The sequence below is a fragment of the Aethalodelphis obliquidens genome, unplaced genomic scaffold (assembly GCF_003676395.1).
Source record: "Aethalodelphis obliquidens isolate GAN/ISIS:26980383/991018 unplaced genomic scaffold, ASM367639v1 scaffold18, whole genome shotgun sequence".
Taxonomy (NCBI): Eukaryota; Metazoa; Chordata; class Mammalia; order Artiodactyla; family Delphinidae; genus Aethalodelphis; species Aethalodelphis obliquidens.
Genome location: NW_020837962.1, coordinates 27,447,596 through 27,469,835, shown reverse-complemented (window position 1 = coordinate 27,469,835; position 22,240 = coordinate 27,447,596). Strand labels below are relative to the sequence as shown.

At 38.5% G+C, this 22,240-nt stretch overlaps 1 protein-coding gene across 1 annotated transcript in view; it reads left to right on the top strand.

Annotated features, from left to right (window-relative positions):
- The window catches only part of PLCB1 (phospholipase C beta 1), a 681,896-nt gene that overhangs the window by 15,322 nt on the left and 644,334 nt on the right, over positions 1–22,240 (top strand). Inside the window, exon 2 of the mRNA XM_027118192.1 lies at positions 2,842–2,919. Coding sequence (XP_026973993.1) covers positions 2,842–2,919 — 78 coding nt within the window. The remainder of the gene's footprint in view (positions 1–2,841; positions 2,920–22,240) is intronic.

The window sequence follows — 22,240 nt, the reverse complement described above, 5'->3', positions numbered from 1 at the left end:
TACGGATATTGATGGAGGGAGAAAGAATAAAACATAGACCATCTGAGAGTTACCTCCATTATTCTGCAGTAAAATGCTGCAGTTACCTTGGAAATGAAGGATGACTGTATATTTCAAACTTCAAACTACAGCATATATTCTGACAATTAAGAATACTTGAGATCTGGGTTGAGCAGGGGGAGAATATTGGCACTTGCAGCTATGTGAGAGGTGTGAAAAAAGGAGGTGGAGTTGAAAATGGATATTCATGTATTTCTGGGTCAAACCCTGCCTTGCATGGCAAGAATGCCAAGTTCCAGCTGATCTTGGAATGTCAAAGGTGATTATGGAGGAAGCAGGCAGGGAGCCGCGATAAATGATCATTTAGTAGAGGAACTGTGGCCGGAAGAGTGGGTCAAGAAAATACTGAACAAAGGAGCTTTAATTTTGAAGGAGGAAAAGGAATAAGCTAGAAAAAGCAGTATCCGAAACAACGAGGCAGCCTAACACAATGTTCCAACATATAAATTTGAGCTGTTTTGCTCTGCTAACTTTAAATATTTTATTGTCTGGGATCCTTGCAGTGAATTGTCACTAAGATTTTGATTAGAATCTTATCAGATACTCTTGTCAGACACTCTGATTAGAAAAGGAACTGATGTGAAAATGGTAAGTTACACCTACAGGTTAATTCCAAATTTACCTGGAAATTGGGATGTGTGTTCTGTGAAGCCTATTGGAAACTTTTATTTCACCCAACTCTGGAAGAGTAGGTGATGAAACAGAACTGAAAATATTGCTATGATTTACTGGAAATATTACTCTGAATTTCTATGCATGTAATCTCATAGGAGAAGCTTCAGATATTTTAAAAATTATTCTTCCATTATAATATCAAATTTGTTTCCAAGTGTCTTTTTTTTTTTAACATTTAAAAGTAATTTTGGAATTTAAAAATTCCAGCTGAAGCTCTATGTAACAGCACAAGCCTTGTAAAAGATATTTTCAGACTGCATGTTAAGAATGAATCTTAAGACTATCAGGATAAAACAGCAAGGCAGTTGCTCAAAAAATTAAATATAGAACTATCATATGATCCAGTTATTTCACTTCTGGGTATATATGGAAAAGAATTGAAAGCAGGGATGCAAACAGATATTTGTAGGCCTATGTTCATAGCAGCGTTGTTCGCAACAGCCAGAAGGTGGAAAGAAACAACCCAAATGTCCATCAGTGAATGAATGGATAAACTAAATGATACAGACATATAATTGAGTATTATTCAGTCTTAAAAAGGAAGGAAATTTTGATACCTACTATAACATGGATGAACCTTGAACAGATTATGCTGAGTGAAATCAACCAGATACAAAAGGAAAAATACTGTATGATTCTATTTATATAAGGTACCAAAAAGTAGTCAATTCATAGATATAGAAAATAGAATGGTGATTGTCAAGGCCTAGGGGGAGGAGGGAATGGTGAGTTAGTGTTTAATGAGTGTGAAGTTTCAGTTTGGGAAGATGAGGATGGATGGTGGTCATGGTTGCACAGCAATGTGAAAGTACTTAATGCCCCTGAACTTTACACTTAAAAATGGTAAGTTTTATGTTATATATACTTAACACAATAAAAAAAGAATGCCATGATAAACTTTCATTTAATATTTTAATAAATCAGGTTTTAAACATAATCCACTATAATGATAATGAACATTTTTATGTGCCAAGAATTGATCCAAGTGCTTTACCCAAATTATCCTGTTTAATTCTCACAAAAAACTCTGACGGAGGTATGATTATTATCTCTTTTTTTTCCAGTTGTGGTTGTGCAGAATGAGGCACGGGAGGGGACAGGCAGAGATTTGAGCCCGAGGGGTTGGCCTCCAGAACCTGGCTCTTATAATAAAACTTACCATGTGTACAAAAGCCTTAGATTTGCTCTACCCATCAGGAAGACAATCCCAAATTCCAAAATTATCTCTGCAAGTTCTAAATTTATTACAAATCTTTTTAATCAGATAGAGGATATGACACACCAGAGTTACAATGTGTATGAAAAAGTTGAAATAAACTGGTTTTATTTATGTCTCTTTAAAAAATGCAATTCCTGCAAAGATCCCAGTATTTCAGTATAAAAATCCATATCCAGTGACATGTGTTTCTTTGTGCAGATGGTATGCCTTTCTGAAAATTGCCAAAAGAAAAGAATACATATTTTAGAAATGTTTAATATTGTAATTACAATACAGGCAGTTTTTGCTTTATAATATGCATGCTTTAAACTAAGAAGACTGTCTATGATGTTTTATTTTATTGTGTGAAATTTAAATTTATAACAGTTTTGTGTATAGCCTTCCGAACATATAGAAGATGACCTTATTTACTGTTACCTTGGAAACAGCAATACCTAAATGCTGTGTTTACTCTCTTCAGTACAATTAAAAATCATTTTATAGAGCAAATGTAATTTAAAATAATATCCTGAAGCATGGATTTCAATTAACTTTAATCATATAAAATATTTAATGATGTTTAGTGTTAAAATTATTTGGAAAACCAAATATAGCTTTTTGTTAGAAAACATGCCAGTGCCTTTAAAAACTTGCCTTAATCAATAAATACATGCATCACTGGCCTTTTCCTTTATAAGTAATGTCCCAATATTCTAATTATTAGTAAAGTACCTCAGTTATGTAATTAGCAATCCTATGATGTTAAAGATGTCATGTTTAATTTTTTATTAGTTTTATTAATAATTGATGATCTTGGAGAAACTTAACAATTATAACTTAAGTAATTCACAGGTAAGGCTTTCTATAGTGGCATATGTTGATATACGTGTATTTTCTTACATTTCTAGGACTCCACTATTGTCACTCCAATTATTTTGAGGACCGACCCTCAGGGATTTTTCTTTTACTGGACAGATCAAAGCAAGGTAAGAAGTGAGATATGTCTTTCTTACATTTTCCAGTTAGTTGCTGATTTGCGAAGTATTTAGCTTTCTATCCATTTCATAATTTTTGTAATTTTTTTAAAGATTCTACTTAAAAATAATATCTTAGATAGAAATGTCTTGGGATTTTCCAAGGTCTGAAATATTAGATGTGCTAAATCCTAGAACAATTGGCATTTTTCAGGGTAAGAACATGGAATTGTGAATTACATTTGTTGTAGAGGGAAGTTAGCCAGTATTACTGCTGTTAAGTCTCCCACCAACTCTACCCATAAAAAATGAAGAAACATGATGAGAAAGTCATTTTTGACCCTGATGACTGTAACTGTGGCTTTCCCTTTCTCTTCCTTCTCCCCTTTGCTGCTTATTAAGGGTTCTCCCAGCCTCAGCAGGAATTTGGCCTTGATAATTTGTTTTTTTGTTAGAAAATCAGGAATAAGATCCCTTTAGACTATACCTTCACTTTTTCAGGAATTTCTTCCCATTTTAGCTTTCTGTCTACCATACCATGAATTTAGAATCTCATTTATTATGAAACCAATTGAGATGATTCCATATTGAATTATTAAAAACTAGACTGTCTGCAGATCATAAGATTTATTTGGAGTTTAACAGGTAGTGAGGTCAGAGTATTCATAAAAAGTAGGTTATTATTTCCATAGACGATGGAACATACACTTGACCATACACTTGATGTTGCACTTGAACATACAAGGCCACAGACCACAGAATATTTTGGTCCTATAAGTTCTGATATTTGGAAAGATGGGACAGGCTTTATTGAGAGTGCTAAATCCATACTGAAACCAATAAAATACCTGGCATCAAACTGTGAGGTGCCTTTTCATGTTCTGGTGTTAGTTCTCTATATCCAAGGTTACTGGTGTTTGTCAGCTTAGCTTTCGGCCATTGGGGGCAACCTGGACTTCACCAGTGAGTAGTGGTATGGAAACTGCTCTGTGCAGTGGCATATTTGGGGTCAGAGTAGAGCCTGGGGAAACTCTTAGGGTGCTAGACAGTAATATCTGGCCCCCAGGGCCAGTCCTGAATGGGTCTGTTAACACGTCATCCAAAAGGCAGATTTTAGCTTTGTGGTCCTGGAGTTACTTTCTGAATATGGGTGCCCTGTAATCATCTCTGGCCACAGACATGGGGCTAAATCATAGACCCCGCGAGCTAACGTCAAAAACCGTATTTGAGTAAGATTTCATACTGACTGTTCATGTTTATTACTGGGTGTGTTAATCACTTTGGCTTTGACATTCTGTTTGGTTTCCTGCTGTTATGTATAAAACAATGGCTTGAAAGAGGTTTTTTATTTTTTTTCCTCCTAAAGGCTATTTTTAGAACTGTTGAAGCTATATTCATGAAAGATATATTTATAATGCCTAGAGCATTTTTAAATGTTGGGTATTTGTACAAGAGACTAGACTGTCAGTTTGATTTTTCAACTTGTAAATCAAGCTTCTATAAAAGCAACAGAAGGTATTTTGGGGTTTTTAAATAATTCATAGCAACTCAGTTAAGCTCCCCTTTAAGACCAATGATAAATATTTCATTGCTTAAGAAAGAGAAAGTATTTAGGACCAGAGGCTCTTTGATGTACCTCTGTTGTCCTGTGAACCCAGTATTTTAACTCATGCTCATTTTCAAATGTAGAAAATTCTCAGTTTTTTAATACTAACAACTTTCTTTTGGTTGTAATGCTGTTTATGACCAACTTAAACAAATACTGTGGTAGCAATACTTCTGTCTCTTTATTACTTTTCTTTTCATGGATATTAATCTTCCAGTTCTAGCCAAGAGATGGGAATTTCATTTTTCACTTTTTAAGTCAACGGTCAGTCATGTATCAGAATTTTGAGGTTTATTTTTTTAGTTAATGATCATATATCAGTATCTAAAAGATGAGACGATTTAAGAAAAAAATTAAACTTTCCATCATTCTAAGTTTGTCATTTTCTTCTGGCTTTAAGCCTAGTCCTGGAGTCAGAACGAGTGATGAATCCACTTCTAAGAGGTAGACTCCTGTAAGTGATATATTAGGAGCATAAATGTACGCAAGCAGAGATGGTATCCGCAAGTGAGTAGGGAGGGCACACAAGCTTTAAGTCCATGTTTTTGCATAAAATCATTTGAAGGGATGGGCCTAATGTTGCAGTCAGATGATGCTTAGAGGCCCAGTTTCTTTAAGATATTTTTTCTGACAATCAGTCTTGTCGATATGAATCTATCACATGTACTACAGGGGTTACGTCTCAAAGAAAAAATGTGATACTTTTAAGTTTATCCCCTGATTCCCTCCCCACCCCTGTTTGGAAGCTTGCGTTGGTATCTGGGTGATGTGCCTCTCTTCTCCCTGGAGCTTCTTCCTTTGTCTTTGTCCATGTTTCTCCTTGGTCCATGAAGCCTGTGCTGAAGCCCTTTGATTAGCGATCCCTTGAAGCCTACTCTGCTCAGAGGCGAGCTGAGTGGCTTAAGAAGCTCTTGGTAAAGAATATTGTTACAAGATCTTTCTCTTTATAGCCCTGGAGGAGAATCCTCACATTTGACAGTTTCTCATCCATGTCTTCTCTCCCGTCATGGCCACATTGTACCATGCACCACTGATTTCAAGCCACTGGTTTCACTCTCTGTGAACATTGACATGCTTCCTTCTGTAACCCCTCCTTTGATTTGTCACCATAGAAATGATAGGTGGCAAAGAAGACAGACAGCCCAGATGATTTAAGAACTTAAAAACCAGAGCAGGCAGGTAATTTTTATGTAGCAGAAATGTGCTCTGATGAAACATTGAAAGAATGTTTGGGGTTGGTTGGGAGCAGATAAATATGAACAGCATCTTAAGGGATAAATGTTCATACTTTGTACCAGCTCTGGGCTTATTTTAATCATTCTTTCCCTTTTATTGTTGGCTCTGTAAATCTTATTGACTGTAATTAGCAAGAATGAGTTTCTGAATATGACTATTTTAAGCATGGTTGTTTTTCTTATGTCAGTGTGTGTTATGTAAAGAAGATCAGTTTATTTGTAATCATGAGTGAGAAGGGGCTCCTGTACAGCCTGAGTATGGAAGAGGTTGCCTGCATTATGCTATGACTTTACTTTGGAGCTCTGCCATATCAGGACCAGAAACCAACACAGGAAGTGTTAGCCGTGAAAACCATGCTAACTGCAAGAAGAATCTGTATGGGAGCTAAAGAAGAAAAAAGGGTCAGTGTAAAAGGCTAATAACAGAAACCTATCCTGCTAGAACATGAAACATAGTAAGCTGATGCCCTGCTTCTGTGCCAAGGTTGGTGTAAAAATAAAACTACTCACTATTAGATCCAAGAAATTCAATATAGTTCAGTAAGCTCTTCCTTGTATCCCTAAAACAGGAGCTTGGAGGAGGGGAAAGAGGAACATAAATTAACAAGGAAGAGGAGGAAAAACACATTTTAAAGGAAGGATTCCTACTACTTTATCTTTTTTGTTACAGATATTATTTATTTTTTATTTTGTGGATAATCCACTAATAGGTTCTTTTTGTAAGAGAGTAAAGCAGTATTGATGCCTTTGACTCCATCCCACCATTGACCCAATCCTAGTCTCTTCCAAAGTCAATTGCTCGTAACAGCTTCATGGTATCTTTCCAGGTCTCCTTTTAATGAATTTGTGCATACATTAACTATGGAAATATTTCATTTTGTTTCATTTATATCCATTTGTACCCTAAATAACATCATATTATTTTTACTGTTCCACAAACTGGCTTTTCACTTTACAATATGTCTTACAGAACTTTTTGTGTAAGTACATGTGAATGCACTTTATTCTTTTAAATTGCTCTATGTATCCCATAGAATGGATGAGCAAATTTCATTTAACAATAAAAAATTCTCATTGGTGGACTCTTGGTAGTTGTCTGTTTCTAGTCCACAGAAAACAATCCTGAACTATAGAGTAATAGTCAGCCTTGTGTATCCCTCTCTGAGTATATGGGTCAGGCGTCCCTGAGGTAAATTTTGAGAAGTACAATTGCTGATTGAAGGCTATATATATCCTAAATTTTAGTTAATAGTTGTGTCATTTTATAACTTTGCCAGTCTTGTGTGAGAGGAACTGTTTCCTCCGTCCCCACCAACACTATTAAGAAACATTTTAATTTTTGTCAATCTGATGCAAGCATTGTATCTCTGCTCTAATTTGCTATTGCCTGATTTGCTACTGAGCTGTGTACATTTTCTTACATTTGTGGACAATTTCTGTTTTCTCTTACAGGAGTTACCTGCTGAATTTCCTTGCCTTGTGTTGAGAGTTGTCCAGGTATTCTGGATGTTAATCCTTTAGCTGTTAGGGATGTTGCAAATATTTTCTTCCTGTCTGTGGCTTGTCTTTTGAATTTCTTAACTTCTAACTTATGCATGACAAAAGATGACTCGACATTCTCAAATTTGATGTATTCACATTTCAACCTTTTTTCTTTTTTTTGCTTTATTTAAAGCCTTTCTTATTCATCATCCTCATAGCCATCATTATTATTAGTTTAGATTTTTAATTCATGTATAGTTGTCTTAGTCCATTTGGGCTGCTCTAACAAAATACCATAGAATGGGTAGTTTATAAATGACAGATATTTATTTCTCACAGTTCAGGAGGCTGGAAGTCCAAGACCAGGGTATCAGCATGGTCCAGTGAGAACCCTCTTCTGGGTTGCAGACTTCTGGTGTCCTCATGTGGTGGAAGGGGCTAAGGATCTCTCTGGAGCCTCTTTTATAAGGGTGCTAATCCCATTCAGGAGCACTCTGCCCTCAGGACCTAATCACCTCCCAAAGGTGCACCATCTCCCCATCTTCTAATACCATCCTTGGGCATTAGGTGTTCAACATATGAATTTGGCCTGGGGGGTAGGGACACAAACATTCAGGCCATAGCAATCATATAATGTATTTTGAACATTGATGTGAAGTTTGGTTCTAAATTTAATTTCTTCAAATGATTAGTCTTGTCTGTGGGTGGCTCCTCATTCTTTCTTTGGAGCCAGCTCTGATAGCACCATCTCTTCTGTAGCTTTCTTCTGGCTGAGAGTGGAGGGTGTGGGAGGTGGGAGCTGTGATGGTGGGTTGACCTGAGTTGATGCTCCCATTTCATTCCTAGTGCTAATACCTTCACCGCCTGTTTGGGTGGCCCAGATCTACTCCTATGTTTTAATGTCTGTGGGTTTCTGGGATGTCATTTCCTACTTCCTTTTTATTCCATTTATCTTTTTTCTTCCATTCTTTCTGATTGAACAAGTACAATCCTTTCTGTGTACCCATGATCCTAGATGGTAGACATATATTTACACCTGTATATCCAGTCATTTCTAGGGACCCAGGACCAGAGGAGGGCTCCACCATCTGCACCATATGCCATCTTTTTCTGGCCTATGATTTTGCACGAGACAACCATTTGGGATCCTTGTAGAGCAATGATTAAGCTTCTATTAATGACAACTATAGACCGCATTCTCTTATGGTAGCCTTAAATTTCTATACAGAGTTCAAAAGCAAGGTTTAAAAATTAAATATTTACATAAGACACAGTGACGTTTTCAGCATAAAAGTCCAGAATTCAAAAACATTTAAAATGATGCCTCATAAACCTCTAAGAAAATCTAGAAATATCATGTTAAAAAAATAGTCTGGCCTCCAAAAGAACCACCAGGCACCACAGATTTCATTAATCATCATTTAACAATGGCGCTTCCTCTTTCACACACACTTCCCTAGAATATCCCAGAAACATCAATTTTGGACTTTCTTGTCTATGGTGAATGGGATAAGACACTCAACAGTCAACTGAGTGCAGTGACGTGATTATAAATTAAGAAGATCAACTCTATTCACTTTTATTTGGCAGTTTCCCCCAAACCCTGAACCAACAACTGATTTACCTTAGAAAACAGCAAAGTGCATGTGAGTATCACTCTTGGAGGGCTGGGATCATTGCTTGGCCTGCAGTGGTGCACCAATCATTGCCAACAAACCAGCAGCAACTATGGACTAAGTCTTTTCTTTCACCCTCCATGAATTTCCTTCACATAAAGAAATTAATAGAGCAGACATGGCCCAAAATCTAAACCCACATCCTTACTACTCCTGAGGCTGAGAGTTGGACCCCAGTGGCCAGCATGTGCATTCCTTTGCTTTTTCTGGCCTCTGGAGCTCATGTCACTGCCTGAATTAACACCCACCCAACCAAAGAAGTTTGATGGGCAAATACCACAGCTCCCTCACTTCTTGGATGGAATAACTCAAAGGTGCTAGCTTTCTGTTTTCCTCTAGTGCCCTCCAGGGTTAATATGCCCATTTACCCTCAGTGGTAACTGGCTTGAAAACACACCCTTCTTGGGCTTCCTTCCCTTCCTGTCTCGATTACCCATGTATCCTGGAACCACCTCTAAAATAAACTCATTTTACTAGAATCCTTGTTTAGCAACTGCTTAACATGGATGCTTTGTACCTAACAACTTAATATAGATGCCCCATAGTTAAGGGCATTAAAAAGATTCCTAAGTAAGAGGCACTGGAAACTGTTAGGTATATACTTTAAGCCAGGGAGGTTTTCTTTTTTCTTAAAAGAGTCCTGATTTGGGAGGCCAGAACTTGAAGTCAGACAGATGTGGGTTGGAGTTTCTGCTCTGCCTTGTACTCCGAGTCATGTCTGGTGAATCTCTTCAACCATTTAAGCCTCCGTTTCCTCATCTGCAAGATGGGGTGTAACTTTCTCAGAGTTGCTTATAAACATGATGCATGTGTGTAGCACAATGCCTGGCACTTTGTAAACTCACTCTTTGTGGTGGCTTTTTAAAAAAAACATTTAATTTTAAAATTAGTTTAATTTTTAAATTAAATTTTAAAATGTCAGCATTCCTGAGGTATGATTGACAAAATTTAAGATAGTTAAAGTGTACATCTTGGTGATTTGATGTACATATCCATTGTGAAAGGATCCCCCCATCTAGTTAATTAGCACATCCATCATCTACCTCACTTATTTTTCTTATTTTTGTGTATGTGTGAGAATATATAGGTTCTACTCTCTTAGCAAATTTCATCTATATAATACAGTGTTGTCAGCTGTAGTCACCATACTATACATTAGATTCTCAGCCCTTATTCATTTTATAGTTGAAAGGTTATAGCCTTTGATCAACCTCTCCCTAGTTCCCTGGCACCCCAGCCCCTGGCAACCACTTTTCTGCTCTCTGTTGCTATGAGTCTGACACCTCACCCCTTTCTGAAGGTTTCACATGTAAGTGATACCGTGTCATATTTGCCCCTCTCTCTCTGGCTTTATTTCACTTGGCATAATGCCCTCAAGGTTCACTGTGGTGGCTTCTATTATTGGTATATAATGGACAGTTAGTCTCTGACTAAACAGTTAGTCCCTAACTAATTGTTAGGAACCACACATGTGCTGTTTTGAAAGCCAAGTGACCATCTATTTACATATATTTAAAAAGAGTTTTTCTTCTTCTTCAAGGTAATAGTGACTTGTTTTCTGTTTAGACTCTGCTGTGGTCTTTTGATCTAAAGCATTGAAACTTAGGTCTGTTTGGGCAAACAAGATGTTTATTTATGTATTTTGTAATGTTTTGGGAACAGAACTATGCAAGGCAAAAGAAGGGATTTATTGTTGAGAAGACTTTCCCACTAAGGATAATTTGCTAATAAATACTGCATCATAGGTGAAAGGTTTTTGACCCTCGGGAATCGGAAGCATCTTATGAAATAAGCTTTAAGATGATTTAAAAGTCTTGGACAGGAGAAAATGCTATTATTCACAAGAAGAATTGGGCTCCGCCATGGTTGTCTGTGTCTTTTTTCCTAAGATAATCACTTTGGGATTGGATTTTCACTGCTATATTGGCACCAGGAGCTCCTTTTCCTCCATACTGATCAGATCCTTAGAGATTAAACGTTCAGTATTTGTGAGAATAATTTAGTCAGTGGTCTGTTAGATTGCTGAGGAACAAACTTCTTCTCATCAATTCTACTTCCAGATTAAGCTTTATTTATTATCAACACTTCCTTCTTTTCACTGCCTTGAGTCCCAAAACTTTTGCCTCCATGAACTCTAGCTACTGTAGGACAGCTAATATGATTGCTTAGCCTATGCAGATGCAATAGAAGAAAACATGTTATTAGAATGGAAATTTTTACAAGGTTGTGAATCATGGTTTTTTAGTAAATGCATTTTAAAATCAAGCTGATTATTATGAAATGGCATCGTTGTTCTTTCTTTGGAATCATTTCTAGGGTGTAAGTGCATTAACCTGATTTTCATGTCTCCATCATAGCACTTCATCAGGCAAATAACAACAGCATTGCTTGTGTGAATACATTGTAACCAGAGTTTATTACTCCTAATATAATTTAATTACAAAATTATGCCTCAGTTTTATGAGTTGCTTATATTTAGCTCTTCCTAGTCTTGTAGTAGAAATTAAATTGGATGCTTTCTATGCTATGAAGGTATTATAATGGAATATTTGTACCTTTTGATACAAAATTAGTTTGAGATGCTGGATTAAAGGAATGTGTAGAGGAAGTACATTTTGTATGTTGTTCATAGTTTTATTTCTTGTTATCTGGAAAACCCATTTGCGCTTGTTGTGAGTAGAATTCCCAAATATATTGGTATTGACCCAATGTCTTGTTCCTTTGCTTGAATTATAGATGTTATAGATAGAGTGAGTATATTTGTTTGACCTCTAGTTCCTTTTCTTGCCAATTCAAAATTGTGTGATCCTACTGATGGGGTCCTTGTCAAACTCTTTCTATATTTAATAGCAGGACAAGCCTCTTTTTTCCTTCTGGTAACATAAATGGAGACTTACAGTTGAGTCATTTAAGCATTTACCAAAATAAAAATAGACTTAAAAATATAATTATTTTCCATTTTTCACATTTTATCTTCGTTTGTTTCATTTAAATAGTTTTAAGAGGGAAAAACATAAACTTTAAACTATATGACAAACCCACAGCCAATATCGTTTTTAATGGTGAAAAACTGAAACCATTTCCTCTAAGATCAGGAACAAGACAAGGTTGTACACTGTCACCACTATTATTCAACATAGTTTTGGAAGTTTTAGCCACAACAGTCAGAGAAGAAAAAGAAATAAAAGGAATCCAAATTGTAAAAGAGGAAATAAAGCTGTCACTGTTCACAGATGACATGATATTATACCTAGAGAATCCTAAAGATGCTACCAGAAAACTACTAGAGCTAATCAATGAATTTGATAAAGTAGCGGGATACAAAATTAATGCACAGAAATCTCTGGCATTCCTATACACTAATGATGAAAAAACTGAAACAGAAATTAAGGAAACACTCCCTTTTACCACTGCAACAAAAAGAATAAAATACCTAGGGATAAACCTACCTAAGGAGACAAAAGACCTGTAAGCAGAAGACTATAAGACACTGATGAAAGAAATTAAAGATGATACAAACAGATGGAGAGATATACAATGTTCTTAGATTGGAAGAATCAACGTTGTGAAAATGACTCTACTACCCAAAGCAATCTACAGATTCAATGCAATCCCTATCAAACTACCAATGGCATTTTCCACAGAACTAGAACAAAAAATTTCACAATTTGTATGGAAACACAAAAGACCCTGAATAGCCAAAAAAGTCTTAAGAAAGAAAAACAGGGCTGGAGGAATCAGGCTCGCAGACTTCAGACTCTACTACAAAGCTATAGTAATCAAGACAGTATGGTACTGGCACAAAAACAGAAAGATAGATCAATGGAACAGGATAGAAAGCCCAGAGATAAACCCATGCACATGTGGTCACCTTATTTTTGATAAAGGAGGCAAGAATATATAGTGGAGAAAAGACAGCCTTTTCAATAAGTGGTGCTGGGAAGACTGGACAGCTACATGTAAAAGAATGAAATTAGAACACTCCCTAACACCATACACAAAAATAAACTCAAAATGGACTAAAGACCTAAATGTAAGGCCAGACACTATAAAACTCTTAGAGGAAAACATATGCAGAACACTCTATGACATAAATCACAGCAAGATCCTTTTTGACCCACTTCCTAGAGAAATGGAAATAAAAACAAAAGTAAATAAATGCAACTTAAAAGCTTTTGCACATCAAAGGAGCACATAAACAAGACAAAAAGGCACCCTCAGAATGGGAGAAAATATTTGCAAATGAAGCAACTGACAAAGGATTAATCTCCAAAATTTACAAGCAGCTCATGCAGCTCAATATCAAAAAACAACCCAATCCAAAAATGGGCAGAAGTCCTAAATAGACATTTCTCCAAAGAAGATATACAGATTGCCAACAAACACATGAAAGGATGCTCAACATCACTAATCATTAGAGAAACGCAAGTGAAAACTACAGTGAGGTATCACCTCACACCAGTCTGAATGGCCATCATCAAAAAATCTACAAACAATAAATGGTGGAGAGGGTGTGGAGAAAAGGGAACCCTCTCGCACTGTTGGTGGGAATGTAAATTGATACAGCCACTATGGAGAACAGTATAGAGGTTCCTTAAAAAGCTACAAATAGAACTACCATATGACCCAGCAATCCCACTACTGGGCATATACCCTGAGAAAACCATAATTCAAAAAAAGTCATATTAGCACAATGTTCATTGCATCTCTGTTTGCAATAGCCAGGAAATGGAAGCAACCTAAGTGTCCTTCGACAGATGAATGGATAAAGAAGATGTGGCACATATATACAATGGAATATTACTCAGCCATAAAAAGAAATGAAATTGAGTTATTTATAGTTAGGAGGATGGACCTAGTGTATGTCATACAGAGTGAAGTAAGTCAGAAATAGACAAACAAATACTATATGCAAACACATATATATGGAATCTAAAAAAAGCTTCTGACAAACCTAGGGGCCAGACAAGAATAAAGACGCAGACATAGAGAATGGACTTGAGGACTTGGGGAGGGGGAGGGGTAAGCTGGGACGAAGTGAGAGAGTAGCATGGACATATATACACTACCAAATGTAAAATAGATAGCTAGAGGGAAGTAGTGGCATAGCACAGGGAGATCAGCTCGGTGCTTTGTGACCACCTAGAGGGGTGGGATAGGGAGAATGGGAGGGAGACGTAAGAGGGAGGAGATATGGGGATATATGTATAAGTATAGCTGATTCACTGTGTTATATAGCAGAAGCTAACACACCATTGTAAAGCAATTATACTCCAATAAAGATGTTAAAAAAAAAGAGCAATCGATTTATTAATTGGTGTCACATATTTTAAGGTGTTTTTTAATATGCACTAATTCAGTTTGCACTAATTCAATATTTTATTTTATTTTTTAAAATTTTTATTGGTGTATAGTTGATTTACAATGTTGTGTTATTTTCAGGTGTACCACAAGGTGAATCAGTTATACATATACATATATCCACTCTTTTTCTTTTTGTTGTTGCTGTACGCGGGCCTCTCACTGTTGTGGCCTCTCCCATTGCGGAGCACAGGCTCCGGACGCTCAGGCTCAGTGGCCATGGCTCACGGGCCCAGCTGCTCCGCGGCATATGGGATCCTCCTGGACCAGGGCACGAACCCGTGTCCCCTGCATCGGCAGGCGGACTCTCAACCACTGCGCCACCAGGGAAGCCCTGTTTTTTTTTTTAAGATTCTTTTCGCATCTAGGCCATTACAGAGTATTGAGTAGAGTTCCCTGCGCTATACAGCAGGTTCTTATTCGTTATCTATTTTATATATAGTAGTGTTTATGCACATTTCTTTTAATTATTTTTTTATCATTGTTATCATAATCACCAATAATAGCAATCACATATATGGTGTTTTCTGCATGCCAGACACTGCTCTGATACATATGTACATGCTCATGCCCCCCCCCACACACACACACACTCAATCATTTCCATGAACCTGTGAGGCTAGGGCTATTATCACCCCCATTTCCAGATGAGGACATTGACGTGCACACAGAGCTTGAGTAATGACCTTGGTCATACAGTTTGTGAATTGAGGCAGGAATAGAACCCAGGCAATCTGGCTCTGTGTCCTGGCTCTTAACTTCTTGCTTTTTAAAGACCCTGTTTAATCTGTCAAGTTAAGTGTCTCTCTGAGTTTTTTTTCTCATAGACTTGTCTGAAAATAAACCTCAGTAGGCATACTGCATGTGCATGGAAAAGGCAAAAAATATGAAGTGATTCTCAACTTGGGCTGCACATGGAAACACTGAAATCACAGGGGGAGCTTCAAAGAGTGCTGATGCCTGGGCCCCAGCCCCAGAGAGTTTGAGTGAATTGCTCTAGGGTGCAATCAGGACATTGGATTTTCTTTTTTTTTGTTTTGGAAAGCTCCTCATTTGATTCTAATGTGCAGCCAAGGTGAACACTGAGAGGAAGCAAGCTGGCATCACAAATCAATTCAGTGAACATCCTGAGGGGTTGTGCTCACTCTACCTTTCCTGTCCGTGGCCTCATTTCTATCAGAAGTCAGACTCAGCTTGAGCACCCAGAGGCCCTACAAGACTCTGAATTATTTAGCTATGATTGAATAATATTCCCTATACTGCACTTAGGAAGGCAGGAAATTACTAGCATTTTTTAGAAAGATTCTCAGTATCCAAGATTGAATCAAAATAGATATTTTTATTATATTCAGTTGATTAAGATTCATTTAATTTTCCATTCCCCAAATGTTCCAGGTACTAGCTATTTGTTTTATTTTTACTGAACATGTCCTCAGCACTCAAGCCCTGTTTATTAACCTTATGTTTATGTTTTATAGATCCCCTAGTAGACCAAGTTACTGTTTGAATTCCATATTTCATTAAATTAGTTGCACTTTTGAATAAGCAAATATGGTTTTAAAAATGATTTTATATAATTATTTCATATCTTAAATTTATATTATAGATACAAAAGCAGATATCATCTTGGTAAATTATGGCATCATGTCATTTCTTATTCATTTGTAGGAATCCTTCCTTTATTGATACATAAGCTCAGCAGGGAAACCAGAGAGAGCCAGGTCATATACAGCTGTGACAGGAAGCTTGTGATACAATCACTTCTGTGTGATACATTTGAGTGGTAAAATGTGTGTTTCTCCCTTAAGAATTCTTGGTTTTCACTTCTGTCTTCTATGTGGATTGTGATGGGAATGATTTTGCATGAGATTTCTCTTCAGTGTTTTACATGGTGAACAATGCACCTGTTTGAAGTGAATGCCTCAATGAAAAGTTTTATGGGGCAGAACTAGTTGCTATGCTAAGAAACTAAGGGCTGTGCTGATATACATAATGGATTCTATTTTTAGTTGAGCATGTGTTTCTATAGCCTGGCTTCGTTATGCAAGAGGCCAGCAGTTTCAGCACTATATTGTGAATATTGAGACATTAGATGATCAGAAGAGGTGGGACTTTAGGTTGTGAAATTTTCATCTGTTGTAGCCCTGACAGAGTTCATGACTAGAGGGAAAAATTAAAAATGAAACAAACAGATGAACATATACACACTACTATATATAAAATAGATAACCGACAAAGACCTACTGTATGGCACAGGAAACTATGCTCAATATGTTGTAATAAGCTATAAGGAAAAAGAATCTGAAAAAAAGTTATATATGTATAAATTTATCACTTTGCTGTATACCTGAAACTAACGCAACATTATAAATCAACTATACTTCCATAAACAAAACAAAACAAAAAACCCATGTCCTGGCTACTGTAAATAGAGCTGCAATGAACACTGTTATAAAGCAGAAATTAACACACCATTGTAAAGCAATTATACTCCAATAAAGATGTAAAAAACAAAGTTCTAAAACGACTTCAGCTTTATGGTGTTTGTAGGGTGAGTTCACCCAGAAGCTGACCCCAAGAGAAAGATTCAAGCTCAAGTACTTGATTTGGAAGGTGACCTCATGAAGCATGGACAGAACAGTGGGGAAGTGAGACAGGCAAGGGAAGACAGCCCATAATGGTTGAATTATCAAATAGGTTACACTCTGGGCAACTAAAGCTTCAACCCACTGGGGAGCCCTGGGGGACCTTGTGGCACACACCACAGCGAGAGAGCTGTGATATTTACCTATCAGTTCCCGCCTGTCAGTGTTTGAGGACAGCTCTTCCCTGGCCTGTTATGTCCTCAGCACTTTGTCAGCCCCTCTCCATGGCCAAGGGGCCTCCAGATCAACGGGCCCCAGGCTTCAAGAAAGCACTCATAGTTGTGGTTAGAAGTTGTCAGTGGGCATGCGTAGGAAAACATGGGCACCAGCAGCAGTGACTACTCTGAAGGCCTTAATTTTCAGGTCAGACTTTATAAATCTCTACCACAGGCGCAAACAGGTGGCTGAACCCATTCACAGGCAGACAGATCTTTTTTTTTTTTTTTTTGCGGTACACGGGCCTCTCACTGTTGTGACCTCTCCCATTGTGGAGCACAGGCTCCGGACACGCGGGTTCAGCAGCCATGGCTCACGGGCCCAGCCGCTCCGTGACATGTGGGATCCTCCCGGACCGGGGCACGAACCCGCGTCCCCTGCATCGGCAGGCGGACTCTTATCAACCACTGCACCACCAGGGAAGCCCGGCAGACAGATCTTACTTGGCCTGCTTAACATATTAAAATGTAAAGGCCAGCATTTAAAGAATCTGGGGAGTTAATATGCAAATCTGGATTTCTCAGAAAATCAAAAGGCCTGGCAACACTGGTCACCAGTACCCCCATGGCCACATTTGGCAACCTGCAATCAGGGCATGTGGGATCCGGTCAACCACTGTCCCCACCAGGCCAGCCTGCCTGCCTCATTGACATGATCACTTAGGCTCATTTAGACTTTTTTTTTTTTTTTTTTTTTTTTGTTGCGGGCCTCTCACTGTTGTGGCCTCACCCATTGCAGAACACAGGCTCCGGACGCGCAGGCTCAGCGGCCATGGCTCACGGGCCCAGCCGCTCCGCGGCATGTGGGATCCTCCCGCACCAGGGCACGAACCCACGTCCCCTGCACTGGCAGGCAGACTCTCAACCACTGCGCCACCAGGGAAGCCCTCATTTAGACTTTTGAGTGTAGAGTATCAGGCGTCTATGGCAACATCCTTTACTGGAAGTTTCAATAAGCTAATGATTACGAAGCTTCCTGTGGAATGAAGTCAGTTCTGTCACGATAGGCCTGTTGGTTGCTGTGGCGTAAAGACTGATTTTACAGTGGAAAATGGCTGAAGGTCAGCAAATCCAGGCCCTGCTCATAACTGCCAGAAGCAAAGCAATTGATACCCCAAGCTCATTTTCTTTGTGAGATATGGATTTGAAGTGTGTGAGCCTTGAGGTCACTCTCAGCTTTAAAAGGCTATTATTCCAAAGTGACTTTCACACGGCATTGTGCTAGGTTAGATTTATCAATATGACTCCTTGGCAAAGGATTTCATGTTGAGTTGGGTCATTAATCTATGGGCAATAAAAATGGTGGGCTCTGGGACACCAGGCAGAACAACTTCCCTTTGTGGAATGAATGGCATTAACTGCATCCCCAGTTCAAGGCAATGGGCACTGACTAGTCTAGCCAGCTACTGTAACCTGACCTTTCCCCATTATAGAGCTTCACTGTCCCATATGGTGGCCACTAGATGCATGTTGCATTTTACATTTAAATTGTAATTAAAATAAAATAAGAAATGCATTTCCTCAGCCACAGTAGCCACATTTCAAGTGCTCTGTAGTCATCTGTGGACAGGTACAGTTAAAGAACATTTCCATCACTAACAGAAAGTTCTGTTGGATGTCACTGCATAGAGATTGGGTCAGAAATGGTCTAGTCAGAGCCAGTGCAAAGCAAAAGTTTCCTTGAATTTATAGAGAAAGAACCTTTCTCTCTTTTGCTGGATCATGTCCTGCAAGGATGTTGTATGGACCTGACTTTGTTATTTTGTTCCCATGGATGAAGATGTTCAGGTGCTCTGGATACCACTTTGGGAGCCTAACAGGTAAGCTAACCCTTCAGAAGACAAACCAGTGAAGGACCAGATCCTCAGTGATGTCATTTGAGATATAGATCAGACCATTTCAAATCCATGAGCTAATCAGTCTCCTTCATTGTCTAAGCCAGTTTCAGATGGGATGTTGTGCTAGGTACCATGAAGATAATGACTCTTAGTTGGAGGGTTAAATGCAGTGTTTTATTCCATCACAGAAATCAAAGAAATGTAGCGGTAAAAAATGCTAATGTTTCAGACAAAAAATGACATAAAATCTTTCATTTTAGAATTGGACCAGGCCTTAATTAAGTTATCACATCTGATCCCTTCATTTTTCTCTCTTGTAATCGAGGGACAGGGAATGGGGTCTGGCACAATTACATAGCTAGCTGGTAAAAGAACCCAAGTTAAAATGCACATCTCTTAATTACCAACATACATTCCTTCCACTATATCACACCATCATTTCCCAAAAAAGTAAAATTTTCTGATATTAATGATTAATTCAGGTTGTGTTATTATATAGTGGTGTGGTTTGAACATATGGTAAATAAACCCACTTTACAAAAGGAAAAGCAATGTTTGATCATTCCTTACTAAATTTTGTCCATTGAGAGAGATTTTCCCTTTATCATTCTCCTCCCTTAATTATCTCTTGTAGTTATTTACAGAATAAATATATCAGTCACCTTCTGTTGTGCAGCAAACCACCCCCAAACTTAGTGCCTTAGAACAACAACCATTTATTTCAGTCACTCCTGTGTGGGCTGACAGTCTGGTGTGGGCTCAGGCAGACCCTTTTTCTTGTTCAGCCGGGCTCCTCTGGCATCTGTAGGTAGCTGGGGGATGGGTGTGAGGCTCTGCTGATCATGGCTGGCCTCTCATGTCTGAGGCTGCATCTGGGATGGCTGGGATGGCTCAGATCTGGTCCAGGTGGTCCCTCATCCTCCAGCTTGTTCTTGTGGTGGGTTCTGAGACAGAATGGAAGTTTCAAGGCCCTAGAGTCAAAATTGCCACATTGGCACTTCTGCCCCATTTTACGTGCAAAACCAAATCATTCATAGGGTGAGGAAATAGATGCCAGCTCTTTATATCAAGTTCTGCAAAGAGGCCTGGATACACATAATGGAATGATTTGTGGCCATTTTTGCAATCAAATACAGAAAAGGAATTGTTTCCTCAAATCATAGGAGACTCTCTTCGTTATAGTGAAATGTCTCAATGGGGCAGAACTGACCAATGGCTTCCAAAGCTTCCTGAAATATCAAGGCAGTGCTAAATACCCTAGCCAGGCAATTGTGTTAACTGCATACATGCAGCATTTGAGCCTTATACTGCTGTGAGGTAGGGTTCTCTCTTCATACCCTAGACTTTGGGTCCTCCATTGATGTTCAGAGAAGAAAGGATCCCTGTGAGGTGAGGGGGAAGTGGAGCCATATTCCAAACCAGGATGCACTTGGGCAGTACCCCGCTAGCAACGGCTCTTAAAAACAGTGTTTTTAAGTGTATTGAGGAATGAGGCTGGGAGCGGGCAATTGCAACAAGAGAGGGAACTCTTAATTAGTCTTCAAGGGTATGAGTTTGCTGTTATAAATCTCTCAGTTTTTATTCCTGCCCTGCCCCTAGGTTCTTCAGAACCATTTTTTTTTTGATTCCATATATATGTGTTAGCATACAGTATTTGTTTTTCTCTTTCTGACTTATTTCACTCTGTATGACAGACTCTAGGTCCATCCACTTCACTACAAATAACTCAATTTTGTTTCTCTTTATGGCTGAGTAATATTTCATTTTATATACGTGCCACATCTACTTTACGCAAACGTAGAGAATAGACTTGAGGACATGGGGAGGGGGAAGGGTAAGCTGTGATGAAGTGAGACAGTGGCATGGACATATATACACTACCAAATGTAAAATAGATAGCTAGTGGGAAGCAGTGGCATAGCACAGGGAGATCAGCTCCGTGCTTTGTGACCACCTAGAGGGGTGGGATAGGGAGGGTGGGAGGGAGATGCAAGAGGGAGGGGATATGGGGATATATGTATACATATAGCTGATTCACTTTGTTATACAGCAGAGACTAACACAGCATTGTAAAGCAATTATACTCCAATAAAGATGTTAAAAAAATAATATGAAGAATAAATGAATGGAAAGTAGAAAAAAACATAAAAAGAATAAATTAAAAAAAAAATAGGGGCTTCCCTGGTGGCACAGTGGTTGAGAGTCCGCCTGCCGATGCAGGGGACACGGGTTTGTGCCCCTGTCCAGGAAGATCCCACATGCCGCGGAGTGGCTAAGCCTGTGAGCCATGGCCGCTGAGCCTGCGCATCCGGAGCCTGTGCTCTGCAACGGGAGAGGCCACAACAGTGAGAGGCCCGCGTACCGCAAAAAATAAATAAATAAAGTAAATAAATCTCGCAGCTTTCTGTGCTATTTTTTCCTCTCCCTAAATGATTTTGAAGTGATTTTTCTGTGCCTAATATAGCCTTTTTTTTTTTTTTTTTAAAGTATTCCTGTGTTGGGAACATGGAAATAATTCAAAATCTGTAAGAACACTGGGGAAGTGGAAATTAAACCTCAGGATTCTTTACTTCTGGAAAATGATCGTGGGGGATTTTCCATAGTAGAGAGGTAGAAATCTTTCTAGATCTCTTCTTCTATCCTGGGCCACAACGTGCATTTTTCTGGGATGAAAAACACATGAGTTTGACCAAGGGAGAGTTTGGTAGGTTTTGTCAGTGAAGCATGGGAAGGGATCAGTCCTTACTCTGAGCTCATCTTTTTTTAAGCTGAGTGTGCTCTGGGAAGATGCAGGCATCAGCGCATTTATATCCGACAGAACCAACAGAGCTGCAGTGAAAGGGAAGAAAGGCCATTATCTAGCGAATGTATATTGAGCTGGGAGACACTGAGGTTAAAACATTCAGTTTATTGCCATCTCTTTATTTGTATTTTATAGAATTAGTCCACGACCTCCATACTTGTTCTTTTGTAAGATACCCTGTGTAAGATCATGGACTCTGAAATCCAACTCCCTGGGTTTGAAACCCAGCTCAGCACTCTGTGTCTCTGAGGAAGCCATTTAACCACTCTGAGCTTCCGTTTCCTCTTCTCTGATATGGGAATAATACATCTCTTTCATAGGAATCTTGTGAGGATTAAATGAGATCACACGTCTGAAACACTTGGTACAGCACACAGAGTAAATGCTCCACACGTGCTAGCTACCTTTAGTAGAAATTTTAGTACGTTTAGAATATATATATATATTCTATATAATATATATAATATATATA